Genomic DNA, 15445 nt, shown 5'->3' on the forward strand with positions numbered 1-15445 from the left:
TGAAAGCATCTCCTTGAATTGTTAAAAGGAAAAGCATTGATTGAGGCATTAAACATGTTACATATCCACAGGTGACAAGCCAAAGTATTCCTGTTCAGATGAGAGAGTGAACGTTGTTAAATGCTGCAGTCAGCAATATTCCAGTTATAGTCCAGTGGCCTAATAGGATCAAGTCTGGACAAGGCAAATCAGTGACAGAAAACATGAGCAGCGATGTTACAGGGCTTGATGACACACAATTAACAAAGTTGCACAGTCTGGACACTGGGGCCTACCCTGTGCTAGACACCCAATCCTCATTAGTCACCTCCTGTGACAAGCATGTGACACTGGGGCCTACTCTACCCTGGACACCCAATCCTTGTGAGTCACCTCCTGTGACAATCATGTGACACTGGGGCCTACTCTACCCTGGACACCCAATCCTTGTGAGTCACCTCCTGTGACAAGCATGTGACACTGGGGCCTACTCTACCCTAGACACCCAATCCTCCAGTCACCTCCTGTGACAAACATGTGACACTGGGGCCTACTCTACCCTGGACACCCAATCCTTGTGAGTCACCTCCTGTGACAAGCATGTGACACTGGGGCCTACTCTACCCTAGACACCCAATCCTCCAGTCACCTCCTGTGACAAGCATGTGACACTGGGGCCTACTCTACCCTAGACACCCAATCCTCCAGTCACCTCCTGTGACAAGCATGTGACACTGGGGCCTACTCTACCCTAGAGAACCAATCCTCCAGTCACCTCCTGTGACAAGCATGTGACACTGGAGCCTACTCTACACTGGACACCCAATCCTCCAGTCACCTCCTGTGACAAGCATGTGACACTGGAGCCTACTCTACCCTGGACCCCCAATCCTTGTGAGTCACCTCCTGTGACAAGCATGTGACACTGGGGCCTACTCTACCTCCTGTGACAAGCATGTGACACTGGGGGCATCAGCTCTCCCCCACAGGGAACCCCTAAAGAACATCCAACTAAGTGTGAAGAACACTCACCTTCGTAGGCACTCTGGCTGCCAGCACAAACAGGCGGCATGGTGAAAAGGCCTGAAAAATAGAAACAAAAGATATATTTCAATTTTCAATTCATAAAAAAATAATATTTAATCAATATTCAAACCAAAGGAATGGAAATAAATCCTTCAAGCTGAAACACATGTTCTCAAAGAAGACATCAACTCAGGTTTAGAATGACATGAACAAAACATCTTGCCCGTTGTTTTATTTCATTCATTCAGTCCCATAAACATGGTGTAGAAGAGTTTCTCTCACTTTTTGTGTGGTCTGGCTAAATGGCATCCAACAAGTGTATTCCCGAGTACAAGGCATAACCATGGTTACTGACATATGAAGAATGCCAACAAACTGAGAGGGGAAGCACACCACAAACAGCTGGAGATTTTTTAGGGTGTAACCATTGATCTAACTGTCGATGTATCGCTATGTTTTGGGGCCTGACAATACAAGTTTGGTGTCCCCTATTGGTTTAATAAATAGCCTCGACTGCCCCTCCAGGGTTGTACTCCCATACTCTACGCCAGTTTACATAAGTATGGGGTTAAGTATCAGTAAAAGATATATGCATATTTCGGGAATACATGTACTTTGGTTTTAAAGCCATTTTTAGTTTAATTAACTGCTGTGTAATGGACCTGTAGTCATTCCCCATGACAATAGACTAATGCTCCTGAGAGAGGTATGCCAGACAGAAATATTCCAGCTGTATCAAGGATGCATTTAAATAATCGTGTCTGGACAAGACAAACCAGTGACTGATGTTTTGATGATATGATGATAGATAAATCTTTAAAAAAAGCCCATTTTTCAAAAGCAGTGGGGCCATATAACATTGTATTATATACATGTATAGGTATCACATAGAAGTTGTTCGAATTTCACCAGTGCTAAATGGGCCCACATCAGAAAATTTCTGGAAAGATCCCTGAGACATTAAAGAGAGGAAAAGTCTTCAACTTGTCATGCTACAGCAAATATGAGAACATGATTACTTACTTACTGCCCTCTGAACAAGAGACAGCTTCCGGGTTAAGACAGGAATTAATGTAAACAAGTCCCCAAAGCAACGATTAATGACAACAGTAAATAATGCACAACAATTGAGTGACATTTTACACTGCCTCACATGAGCAGACATCCACACTAGACTTTGCACAATGTTTCCAAGTGGGGAATCAACTACAGGTTGTTGATGTGACCACGACACTTTAACCACTTGGCTACCTGACGACCCCTTGGCATGATGGCATTAGAGAGCAGTTATCTCCCTTGGGACTGTGCACAGTAGATCTGTAACTAACACATTCCACATACGTACGATTCCATGTAGAGTTGCTACCGTATAAATGTATCATAGACATTTATTGTTTCGTATCAATTACTCCATCACTAACATCCAGTGTGGATACATATTACCAGAAGAGACAGATATCAGGGAAATTATTTTCATTAAAAAAAATAAGTCTTTGTTCTCAGGCACCACCGGCATCATCATAAAATCTGCCGCACGTTTTGTTCTTATTTCCGTGTTCAAAAAAATATAAAAATCCTAAAACTTAAACACAATGCACAAAAGAAATTGAAAATGGAAACAAAAACGAAACATGAAATGAACTTTATGATAATGTGGGCAGTGCCTGAGAACTAAGACTATTTTTTTTCAGCCTTATATTTCTCTCTTGTTTCTTTACCAATGGTTTTATCTAATAAATCCATTACAGTGTTTGTTTAAATTTCTAAGCATTCTAAGATGATGGACTGTGGTCATTTGAAGATGTCATCAAGTGCTTAACGGAACTTGTATGTTTGTTCGTTGTTTAACATCACGCTAAATATTCCAGCTATACGACAGCAGCTGTTAATAATAGAATCTGGAGAAGACAATCCAGTGATCAATATTGTGAGCAACAATCCAGGTTGTCAGGGAACAGTGAGACAATATATACCTCTTTGTATCTCCAAGGTCAGTCTACATGTCATGTCTACGTTCATCATGGCCGCCAACTGGTTTCTGACAGATCCAGTCATGAGGCCAGATTTGTATATATTTGTGACCCACCAGGAGATAAGAGCCCTTATAGGTGATAAATCTCATTTTGACTTTTCATTATATATTAAAGCTATAGTATCTTCTGCACACAAAAGTACAATTCACAAGCTGCAAATCATATTTACTACTGAGATACATCAAACATTTGAACTCATTTTCCGACTTATAACTGTTAATGCAATAATTACAGTTTTTACACATAATGTCTGATCAATTGAAAGCAGATATGTATGCTGAAAGGTTTTGTAATAATGTTTTTATTTCATAATTCACAAACCAGAGAAAAATATGTTATTTTTGTACAGTCCGCAATCATGGCGATCATTCCCGAAGTTGACGTCAAGCATCTTTATGACGTCATAGCACAATTGAATCTAGCATCTGTAAGGTCCCAGTTCTTCTGGTGGTTATTGTTTCACAGAGATGTCTACCTCAAATGTTCTAAAAATATATCGTTAAATAAAAAAACCTGGAAGTGATTGAAATTTGCTTGTTCAATAACTATCATAAATTATGCATCTTCTTGTTTATAACTTGTTTAAAAGTCTTTGTATACAAGTGGATTTTTGGCAAGGAGACCCCAAATATACCTTTTCTATATTTAGCTACATATATATACATATTGCACGCCATTTTGAATAAGATAATCTGTGAAACAAGAAATAAAATTGGTCTGGCCTAATGACATAAAATATATCCTGTCACACAGATTTACCTGTCTTGTGGCAGTCAATTTGTCATAACACCTTACAGGTATGTCGACATGTCTTATCATTCAAACTTGTAGTAAATGAAACATGATTCATCGACCTAGCCGGTCCGCCAAACCTTTTCCGTTTGTATATGTCTCATACGTCTGCCACTTTTTCTCAATTCAAATTAATTATTCTGTTTCCTTTGACAGATGTGCAGAAATGAGACCTCTGTATTTCCCCCATGTCTGTAGTTTATACAATGTTCATATTTAATAAAGTATTCAGAAATGCATTCATATTAAAACAAAGGTTTTGGGGGATGATTTTTGTTCTTGTTATATTTTTGGTTAAACGGCACACTCGGAAATATTCCAGCTATATGAAAGTGGCATCAAATTATCAAGTCTTGACCAGAAAGTCCAGTGATTGACATCATGAGCATCGATCTAATTGGGATACGATGACATGCATCAACCAAATCAGCGAGCCTGACCACCTGAACACGTTAGTCACCTCTTACGGCAAGCATTGTCGCCTCTTACGGCAAGCAAGGGTTGCTGAAGACCTAGTCTACTCTTGATCTTCATGCGGAACCAATATGGTGAAACAGCAGCACAGGACCTCGTTCCACAATGCAATGTCAGCACTACGATGATCATAAGCCTATGTTAAAGTTGGGTACCCTTACCTTAGCACTAACAACAATTTGTGGAAAGGAGACTTGACCACATTAACAAGCCTCATTTTGAAAAAGGTCTTTGCATGGTAGGTAAAATAAGGCAGAAACCAGAAGTGATGCCGGTCTTAGACGGTTACCACTTTCATGCATCCAACCAGTAAGCACAGGTTTAGTGCTGACAAACCTGAATAATCACACAATAGGCGTTTCCTGGCATGGCAAAGGGAGGCAACTGTGTGGCAAATTGAGGGGCCTCAGATGACTGAGAGCCACTACCCAGTTGAGAGTCTATACCAAGTATCAGTAATATTCTTCCTGGATGCCAGGGCCCATCACTTCCTAGTAACTGTGTCAACACAACTCACGGGGAGTCAATAGCACTTAAGAAATCCTCATCCGTTTCATATTTAAAGTATGAATAAAAATAAACACACCCTCCACAGAAACTCGGTAGACTGACAATGAATACCATGGCTATGTCACAGCAGGACATAAAGATGACTTGTAATTCTCAGATCAAATAATACACGCCTTACATGTTTAATACTGTGACTACATATTTTTTATTTCTGTGAGTTTTTTCCCCCTCGGTTATATTCATGCTTCTTTGGCCAAGGTGTCACAAATGATTAGCATGTAGCTTTTTTGATGCTACAGTGAACTAGTGCAGCCAAGTCTGGTAACACTGAACCATTCAAATATCACACTGCCACACCCCAGGACAATATCATATTCAAACAGTGTAATCATGGTAATGCCTTGGACAAACGAAACATTTGACCTCGTATTATCATATAACACTTAGCCAAACACACACAGCGACCCAGGATCTTATCGAAGCAATGTTTCTTCCTTCATAAGAATCCATTCAATAAGTCCCACATTGTTCAGTAGATTAATAGGTAGGATTTATTATTCTGCTCAAAGCTCAAGTTTCATAATCTACAAATCCAAAATAATTTGTGCAACATAGTTTGGATTCTGAATTTTACTGTTTGAAAAATAATAGATGTGGCTTCATAAATACCAGTGTGAACATATAATGCTGGTCCACATCTAGCCTTGCTCCAAGGTTGTACTGAAAGATAAGTCCATGGATCTGTAGTAATTCTATCAGGAAGTAGTATTCTAATAGGGAAGTCTAGATATGTGGACAGGACAGTCTCTTTTAGGCACAACTAGTTCTCATTATTTATACAATCTGGAAATTATGATTTAAACTAATAATTAATGCCATATAGACTTGTGCAAGTCTTGTCTGCATCCCATGGCTATATATCCAGTATGGTGACCTTACAAGCGGACAATACAGTAAGTTCCCAACAATACAAACAACTTATTCACTAAATATAAACTGAAAATGATAAAGTGGTAAGAGGCAACCAATAGTTGCTATTTCTGGAAATTATTTGTATCAGTTGCACAAAAAAAATTCAAATACAACAACATGAGGCTACAAAAAAAAATATCTCTTTAAGTATTACTTTTCAAACTGTCTTTTTTTCATTGAGAACAAAAAACAAACTTGCTCATAACATCAACCACAGGTTTGTCTAACCAGAGCACAGTACCATGTAACAAATATTCCATACCAAGAAAGTCCCAGATGAGGTGATTTTGTAGGTATAGAATATTAGTTACAGACCTTTGTGACAAGTGAAAGATTGCTTTCGTGGCATAAAACAACGTTCACTCACTCCCTTCATATACAGTAAACTACGGTTATAACGAACATGCTTATAACGAATTGACGGGTATAACGAACTTACTTTTGGGTCCCGACTATTTGCTGAAGTTATACTGTGTATATGCTTATAAAGAACTACGGTTATAACAAACTGAAATAAATAGTCCCTTTGAGTTCGTTATAACCGTACTTTACTGTATATCTATTTCTTTCCAGGTAAGAAGATCGTCACTTTCAAAGACAACAGTTGTAGGTTTACACATGACTAAGTTAATGACAAAACATATCTGACATCCTAGAATAGACCAGGCAGCGCCTAACGTAATTTCAGTGGCTGTCCACGGCCTTACCCAAGAGAGGTAACACCTTCATGCTAAGTTTCACGATGAAATGGGACGCTGACGGCCCAGTGGGGTGTTAAATCTCAAATCTATTAGCGTCTGACCCTTGAATTCGCCACGGGGTCACGGCTGATGTTGTTTGTGTCCAAGCTTAAGGAAATAATTGTTTATTGAACTTTGGATACTTTCCCCAGTTCTCAAATGTGACAATACTAAAACACAATGGGACCTCATTGTTTTTAAGAAACCTCACCAACAAATTTCCTGAATTTTTATGAAATGGACGCAAGTACAGATATCTCGGAAGCTAAAACATCAAAGGGTGATCAAGATCATTGACTTAGTGTAGAACACTAGCTAGTTCCATGTTGTGTGGTTAAGAAGAAGAGATGGAATTGGGTAGAATTAGTCAGCTTGGGCTGCATACTCCCCAGGGAGCTGAGAATGAAAATCAAGTACACATTGATCTGTTGACTGGGGTAATAATGCAGTGCTTTGAGCAGGCTTTAGGGTGTGGGTTTGGTGCATTATTGATAATAATAATAATAATAATAATAATAATAATAATAATAATAATAATGATGATGATGATGATGATGATAATAATAATAATGATAATAATAATAATAATAATAAATAATAATAATATCCTAACACCAGCAAAGAAAAGAAGAACTGAAAACATGATGGCTAATCACTTAGCAGGGTCATACCACACATAAAGAAAAAATTTCGGGGTTTCGAATCTCATTTAGCAACGCTAAACTTTGGACTTCAGGATGCTTCATAAATCTATATTCACTGATATGATACACAATAAACCTACCCGACGACTGGGCCATCTGTGGTCCCAGGCTTAATTAACTCATCATGGAATTAAACCAAACTGGCTTATCATGTTTATAGCAACAACTTTTTGTCACCTGGGTAATATGAACTACCAAGAATTTCACTTCAACATTTAGTATTGGTCACAATATACATCCATCAAAATAATTTCCAACATGTCCAATACAATTATTTTCTCATGTGCAAGTAATTTTAGTTTATTGTGATTCTTATGTAGTGAGGTTGCATTTTTCAATAATAGGTTGCACTTGTGCATGTTTCATACCGTTCTATTTTATTTCTACATGGGTTTATCAATAAGCTGAGATCTTGTGCCGATGTAATTCCAATTTCCTTTAGGATAACAAAGTGTTATCTTATGTTATGTTATTCTATCTGGCCTGTGAAGATCCAGGGTAGAATAGGTCTTCAGCAACCCATGCTTGCCATAAAAGGTGACTATGCTTGTCGTAAAAGGCGACTACCGGGATCAGGTGGTCAAGCTCGCTGACTTAGTTGATGCATGTCATCGATCCCAATTGCGTGGATCGATGCTCATGATATTAATCACTGGATTGTCTGGTCCAGACTCGATTATTTACAGACCACCGTCATGTTGCTGGAATATTTCTGAGTGCGGCGTTAAAAACAAGGGGAAAAAAAACAGACAATAATAAATTTATTTTATCTAGATAACTGAGGACAATAGATGTGTATTGTGCATTGTTCTGCAGAATTCTATTTCTTGAAAAGGATGTAAGCTGACCTGGTGTGCCTCCCACCAGTCTCAGGCTACCACTTCCATTGTTGTGACCTTTGCACAACAAAACCTGAGCTTCAGTGACTGACAGTCCAGGATTTAAGTAATGAAGCTCAATCCCCACCTCTCTCTCCCTCAAGGGCAGTAAGATGCACATGGTAATCAACATGGCAGCTGTGAGGATAAGGATTTCCCAGCATGCAATGTGGTATTTCCTTTTTTGAAAATGCGAGGCAAAATTAAATTACCAACTGAAGAACAACTGCACTAAACACACACTTACAACACACACACAGCTATGCCCAGAGTTTCGAACTAATGACCCATTCACAGTAAATGACAGTTGGTTGTTACCATGGTAACAAAGGAGAGCTATCCTTATCTTGCTTACTGAAAGAGAAAACATATTACTGGTATGTGTGCTATTCCAAATGAAAATCAATCCCTTGAAATGTAACCATTTTAAGATGACACAATATTATGTAAAACAGGAAAAAAGGAAGAGGGGGTATTGTCAAGGCTACTTTTAACGAGCAGTTGTTGGCACTACAATGAAACCTTATTAATATGAACAATAACAATTTCAAAACCATATTCTGAAATAACAATTTCAAAAACATATCAATTAAGATTCAGCTTAAATTAGACCCGTGAAGATTTGTGTTAGAATAGGTCTTAAGCAACCCATGCTTGCTGCAAAATGTGACTTTTCTTATTGTAAGAGGCTTCTAAACAGGATCAAGGGTCAGGCTCGCTGACTTGGTTGATGCATGTCATCGTATCCCCATTGTGTGGATCAATGCTCATGATCTAATTAATCAATTGATAATCTGGTCCAGACTCGATTATTTACAAATATAAAAAAAAAATTGAGTGTGGTGTTAAACAACAAATTAACAAACATTTCTATTAATTAGGTCACTGATCCATGTAAATAGGGCCACAAGGTTCTGTGGGACAAGAGTGAGTTTGATTTTACGCCTCTTTTAGCAATGTTCCAGCAATATCACAGCTGGGGACACCAGAAATGGGCTTCACACATTGTACCCATGTCGGGAATCAAACCCGGGTCTTCGGCGTGACGAGCGAACGCTTTAACCACTAGGCTACCCGACCGCCCTGTGGGACAAGAGAATGTCCACAGGGTTAGTGAGTGAACTGAGTTTAAGTATATTCCAGTTATATCACAGCGCTTCAGCTTAATGTGGGAAGAAAGCCCTTGATGCAGGTCTCAGACACTAACCACTTTGGTGAAAACCACGAGCACGGGTATGGTGCTGACAAACTTAGAAACATTATTAATGGGGGCAAACCTGAGGATTTAAAACTATGACCATTAGGTTTCCAGTGTGCCAAAGGGATGCAACTCTGCACAGTAAACTGCAGTGCCTCAGATGACTGGGCCACCCATGCCCCCTCCCTAGGATCAAGCAAAAAGAGATAAGAAAAGCAGGCTGGACTTATAACGGCCACTTTTTCAAATCCCATAATGAAGATATACATAAATCTAATTTAGAATGCTTCCCATTGTCATCAGAATCATGTCAGCTTGATATTAGATTATTAGATAGATGCTGATTGAACTTATTCAGTTCTTTATTAGTTAAAATATTTTCACTCTTTCAAGGAGGCATTGTATCTAAGTGAACATTGGGACAGTTCACAGGAGCTAGTTTACAAGATATCACAAGGAAATCCTTTAGACAACCTGGCTTTACTTACAAATTATTTCTGACATATTGCAAGTTCCACATGTGTTTTTACACATCACAAAGTGGGTGACCCCATACTTGCAATTAATGACTGTGAGGCATTCACTCAAAGCTATAGACCAAATGCCACAACATTTGTACAGGTTCCATTAGTCTGTCAACAGACAATTATATCCAATAAAGCCCATGCAAGTCTATAATATTTGGCATGTCTAGCAGTATCGTCTGAAAATGAAAAAGTGTCTTGGCTAATTTTTATTATATTTCATATTGTGATTTAAGAACTGGGGTATTTTTGCGTACAATATGTTCATTTCAGAGTCTAGAGGGTACAGACCCTAAAAGAAATATATCCACTACAGCCTATTTAAAGGGCTGGGACGAGTCCGAATTTACTACCCTGGTACCCACCCCCCTATTACCTGACCCTACCCAGGTGCCCACTGTAGGTCTCAAGAGATAGGTACAAAATGTCCTATTGGGCATTTTATTACCATAGCACTGGCAAAACGTATTTAGATACATGTATAAAACAATCAGGTCATGCATACACTGAAGTTGACTCAAGTTATATCTTCAAAGATGTGAAAAGTCAGAAGAAATGGGTGCATAGTCAGAAAGAAATGCGAACATTTGTGACTTGTAGTGTAACCATAGAGTTATAGATATTTTTTGTCATTAAACAATATATCAGATGACAAACTACGGGTCCGGGTAGTCCTAGGGGTACCCGGGTCCTACTCAGTACCCACCCGACCTGGGTACCCCAGTTACCCGTCCCAGCCCTACCATTCAAGTCCATAATGTTTGGCAAGTCTAGATTACTGCAGTATCAGGAAATGAAGAAAGTCTCTGGGCTCAACTATAATTTAACAACTGTTTTTCCTGTAAAATAGTTCATTTCAGAGACTAGAGGTTAGTCTATGATTCTATATGCCTAATACTTAAGTATTTCAAACAAAGCATCATTTACCATCAATAGACAATAGTAAGAGTAGAGCGGCCATTAATATTTGCTAATGGCCGAGAATTTTTCAAAAAGCTCTTAATGTCAGTCAATGTGACACTGTGTCTTTCAAGAGACCTAGAGATATGACTGTGAATACACCATTGCATAGCTGGTAGAGAGCGGCAGTGATATTTCCCTCTGTCAAAATCTGACATTACCGGTAATTCTTGTTCAAAGGTCAAGGTCAACACCTGACATGTACGACCAAACATGTGACTATGCGCTGCATGAATGCACTGTACACGATGGTGGAGAGGCTAGGCTTGTCAACAGGTGCTTGTCTAAATAGTCAACAGGGTATTCTGGGAAGAATTAACCAACTTCATCATGTTCTTCTTGTTGACATTATAACCTGAACCACTGGAACGATCATGGTCTTGATATATACTCAGAGCTCCAGATAAGCTGCATATCTGCGTAAAATACGCATCAGAAAAGCAGAAATACGCAGTAAAATAAAATCCTAGCGTATCAAATACGCAACGAACATTACAGTTACGCTACAAAAATGATACTTGTGCGTATCATCAAAATATTGTGAAGTAACCCTGCGTATTGGATTAGCAAATCAGCAACTTATTTTGAAATTTTAAACGGGCATTCCTTCAACCTTGCCAAACTCCACGATGACAGTTACATCATGATCATTTGCCATCACACTTTCTTGTGGAAGTATCGTGGTAACGTCCTATAAAGCTCTCGAAACCCATACGACACCACTTTGCAGAGACTAGATAAATAGTGTCTTTAAATATTTAACTTAAATACCCACATGTGTACAAACTAGTGGGTAACAGAAATTTGAATACCCAAATAGAATTACTGATACCCAATGATTTTAAAATGCATGGGTAAAATACCCACAACACCAAAACCTTATCTGGAGCTCTGATACTACTCAACTTGTGATACGGATAGGGGTTTTGACCAGGTGGGGTCTGAATGTGACCAATTGCTTGGACATGTTGTCATACCAGTAGTAGCTTATTCAATATTGCCATAGACCTGAAGCATGTACTTCACTTCAAGTTGAAGCTATTTAAATACAAAGTTCAAAAAGTTGTTGTCCTCACGTTACGGCACAGTATGAACTATCCCAGTATTCCTACCAAATGTTGAGTCGTATATCTTTGCACACATTTTACAAAACAATGTCACCAGCTTGGCGTCCTTGCTACTACTTAATTGTACCAGACTCTCAAGTACAGTTGACATTCTCTACATGGCATAAAGACAAGATATAGTTTCACACTAAAGTCAATGTTTATGAATGAGCATGTGTGAGGTGTTATGCCACTAATTTAGCAATATTCCATCAACATCATGGCATGGGAGGCCACCTTGAATGGGTTCCACACATTGTACCCATGTGGGATCAAACCCATTGGGCACTCGCCAAAGACCCGGGTTTGATTCCCCACATGGGTACTATTTGTGGCCCCCCTCCTTATTTCTGGTGTCTCCGTAATATTGCTGGAATATTGCTAAAAACGTGGCGTAAAACCAAACTTACTCACTCACTCAAACCCAGGCCTTCAGCGTGACAAGCGAGTCATGTGTCAATTGAACCAATTTCACGTGGACCGGTATCAGAAACTGACTGACTGACTGATATAGAAGATTTAACGTGCGCTTTCCGACTGTAGCGTATTTCGCACACGGACCTGGCCAGACCATTTAGTGTATTCCGAAAAGGGTGAAAGTGGTGTGTGCAACCCAAGAGGGGGCTTTTAGGGGTTGCTTAATTATATTGAATTTTTGGAATTTTAAAATTTGGAATAAATGCCGAGGTGTTTGGAGGAGGGAACTAAGGGAGCCGGGTGAGGTGGGTGTTTGTATGTTTATTGGATTTTGGATTGGTAGATTAATTAGTTTTTAGATGCGCTTAATTAGGTCTGTTTTGATTAGGAATACGCCTAGGGCCTTGAAGTTTTCTAGTTTATTTTGAGGGTTCAGAAACAAGAGCCACGTTGCTCTTATATGGTACCAGGTCAAATGTTTTTTCAGGGGTGTATGACCCTTGTGTAGCAGGGCGTGGAGTCATCCCACAGATGACATCCTTACCTTGTCAGCTTGAAGACGGGGTTAACCTCTTTGGTCATGTGGACCAGGCGTCCGACCTCTGATCAGAAGGTCCGTGGTTCGAATCCCATCACGGTACTCAGAAATTTTATGGCCGCTACATTGGCGCCCAACGTGGGGCTGAGCACGTTCATATCAAATTTGAGCAAAATAAGCCTCAGTACCCTACTATGCGGCCCGGGACGTGCCTTCTGTTGACGGGGGAGTATGTAGCAGGGCGTGGAGTCATCCCACAGATGACATCCTTACCTTGTCAGCTTGCTGACGGGGTTAACCTCTTTGGTCATGTGGACCAGGCGTCCAACCTCGGTTCAGAAGGTCCGTGGTTCGAATCCCATCACGGGACTTGGAAATTTTATGGCCGCTACACTTGCAATTTCATTGACACCAGAACAACTACTCGGCACTGCATCTCAACACTGTAGTGTCAAACATACACAACTCACACATAACATTCCTCTCATTCGCTAACTCACCAGACCGCGGTCACATCAGGCTACATCATTAAAACAGCTAATTGCTGTGACTATCTCTCTCTCTCTCTCTCTCGGCATTACATAACAATGATTCATACACAAGGCTAAGGATTGATGTCAACCAGGCTGCATTATTAGAGTCATTGCCATGTAACATGTAATTTCACTCCCCAGTAAATTGCCGTCTTCCATACACAGATCAAAGCTTGTGGCCATAGAGGAGTATCACACTACCTACTGCAGCCATAGCCAAGCCAAAAACAGCAGTACTGAAACTCTATCTGTGGAGATGTCAATACAGGTTTTTGATTAAAAAAACAACAAATTTTCAGCCTTGTAAAAGTCCGAAGTATGCTTTCAACAAATTTATTTGGACATTTTTACCTCATTTCAATGAGGGGTGACTCCATAATTGTACATTCAAATTAACTATTAATATGGTCCTGCCACAACAGTGTTTCAATATTATCTGTCGATCAAGTTACAAACTTAATATTTGCAACATGATGTCAACAGGAATTATTAGAGAAGAAATAACATTTGTCAAACAGAAAACGTTAACCATGGTTGCCAAATTGAAGGCTTTTTCAAGCCATTTTTTCGAAGATTGAGCCCTTTTCAAATCAGATTTAATTTTAAGGCCAGATGACAAATTAATGCTCTTGTCAAGCTCGTGAGAACTTTGAATATCTCGCAGTCCCTGAACCATATTATCTTCCCTTCCTTTACTGCAATGCTATAGCCCTAAAGAAAGCAAGTCTAGATTTTCCATGGGTTCTGAATCTGAATTTCTAATCTCTTAAAGCTCTGCACGCTAACGTCGAACCCATTCGACAGAGGTGTCCATCCCCGTGCATCTGATGTCGAACCCATTCGACAGGCGAATAGCATAACAACACCCCAAAATAAAACTCGCCATATCTATCTACCAAGAAGGCTTTGCGTAACATTTAAATTACGTATGACATGCATAAATGCTCAGCTTGCTCAATATCAAAACGTTCAGTCATTTATTTACCTCAAAAAGAAAATATCGCGAGTTAAAAAAGTTTCGGCCAAACTTCTCGGCACACATCTACCAGGAACGGCCATTGTTGACTTTTGGCACTTCACGTTGAGCGGCATGCAGTCCGATATTTTCTTTATAATTTCATCATTTTTCCTATTCGATCATAATTTTGTGTTTGCTGACGAAAGGAAAATACTCATGTTCCTTTATTTCTAAAAATTAGCAACTTTCGGTGTAATTAATTGTAAACAAAAACAATCTGAATCGTAACATCATCGATTGGATGGAACTTGTACGATCATGGCAACGGCGGTAAACAAACAACTCCACATGCATAGTTATCCCGTTAGACTATTACAATCATTTTGTTACATCTAACTTAATTTTCTAGAATTATTGACACGCATGTATAAATCTTTGTAAAAAGAATTTCATTTTAAAGAGTTTGCAAATGATTTCGTTTGATAAACTTTCCGACACATTGCCAAGCCGACAAACGTCAGTGATACGTTTGGGCGTGGCCTAACTCGCGATTTGTTGAGTCGAACAAAGTCAACAAACACTGCGAAAAACGACAAATATTGGATGATACGCAAAATCTGAACTGATATACATTCTAGGTAAACCTTTCAATAGCAACATAATGCATTTTACGAGAAATAATCAAAGTACTTGCAATTTTAGCTATCATTTCTGAAACCGGAAGCACGTACAGCATGTGACACATGGAAGCAAAATATGCAAAAGTTGGTAAGCTATCATAAAGAAATTCCGAAATAGATTCAAATTCAAAAGAAAATACATAATTTACTATTTTTCGTCAACTATTTACTATTTATTGATCTGGAGAGCAGTCTTCACTCTTATTTGTTTCATATTTCTTCGTGATTGTCGCCATAAAATGTGTAAGTCTAAATCCGAAACCGTAATGGATTTCACGCTCGATGATTTTAATTTTAAAATATTTTCTATAAACGAGCGCAACGGAGAGCGATCCAACGTATTGGTATGCCATAATAATAACATAATATTGTTATTGGTCTAACATTACAAAAAGAACAATTTAAATATTAAAGATGTTGTTG

The 15445-nt window shown here is 39.0% G+C and overlaps 1 protein-coding gene across 1 annotated transcript in view; it reads right to left on the reverse strand.

The window, feature by feature from the left end:
• Positions 1 to 15445, reverse strand: part of LOC139454504 (F-actin-uncapping protein LRRC16A-like) — a 113104-nt gene that overhangs the window by 72347 nt on the left and 25312 nt on the right. The window contains exon 3 of the mRNA XM_071236256.1: positions 1012 to 1062. Within this exon, the coding sequence (XP_071092357.1) occupies positions 1012 to 1062 (51 nt within the window). The remainder of the gene's footprint in view (positions 1 to 1011; positions 1063 to 15445) is intronic.

This window comes from Haliotis cracherodii, unplaced genomic scaffold (assembly GCF_022045235.1).
Source record: "Haliotis cracherodii isolate W230 unplaced genomic scaffold, xgHalCrac1.p SCAF_10, whole genome shotgun sequence".
Classification (NCBI taxonomy): domain Eukaryota; kingdom Metazoa; phylum Mollusca; class Gastropoda; order Lepetellida; family Haliotidae; genus Haliotis; species Haliotis cracherodii.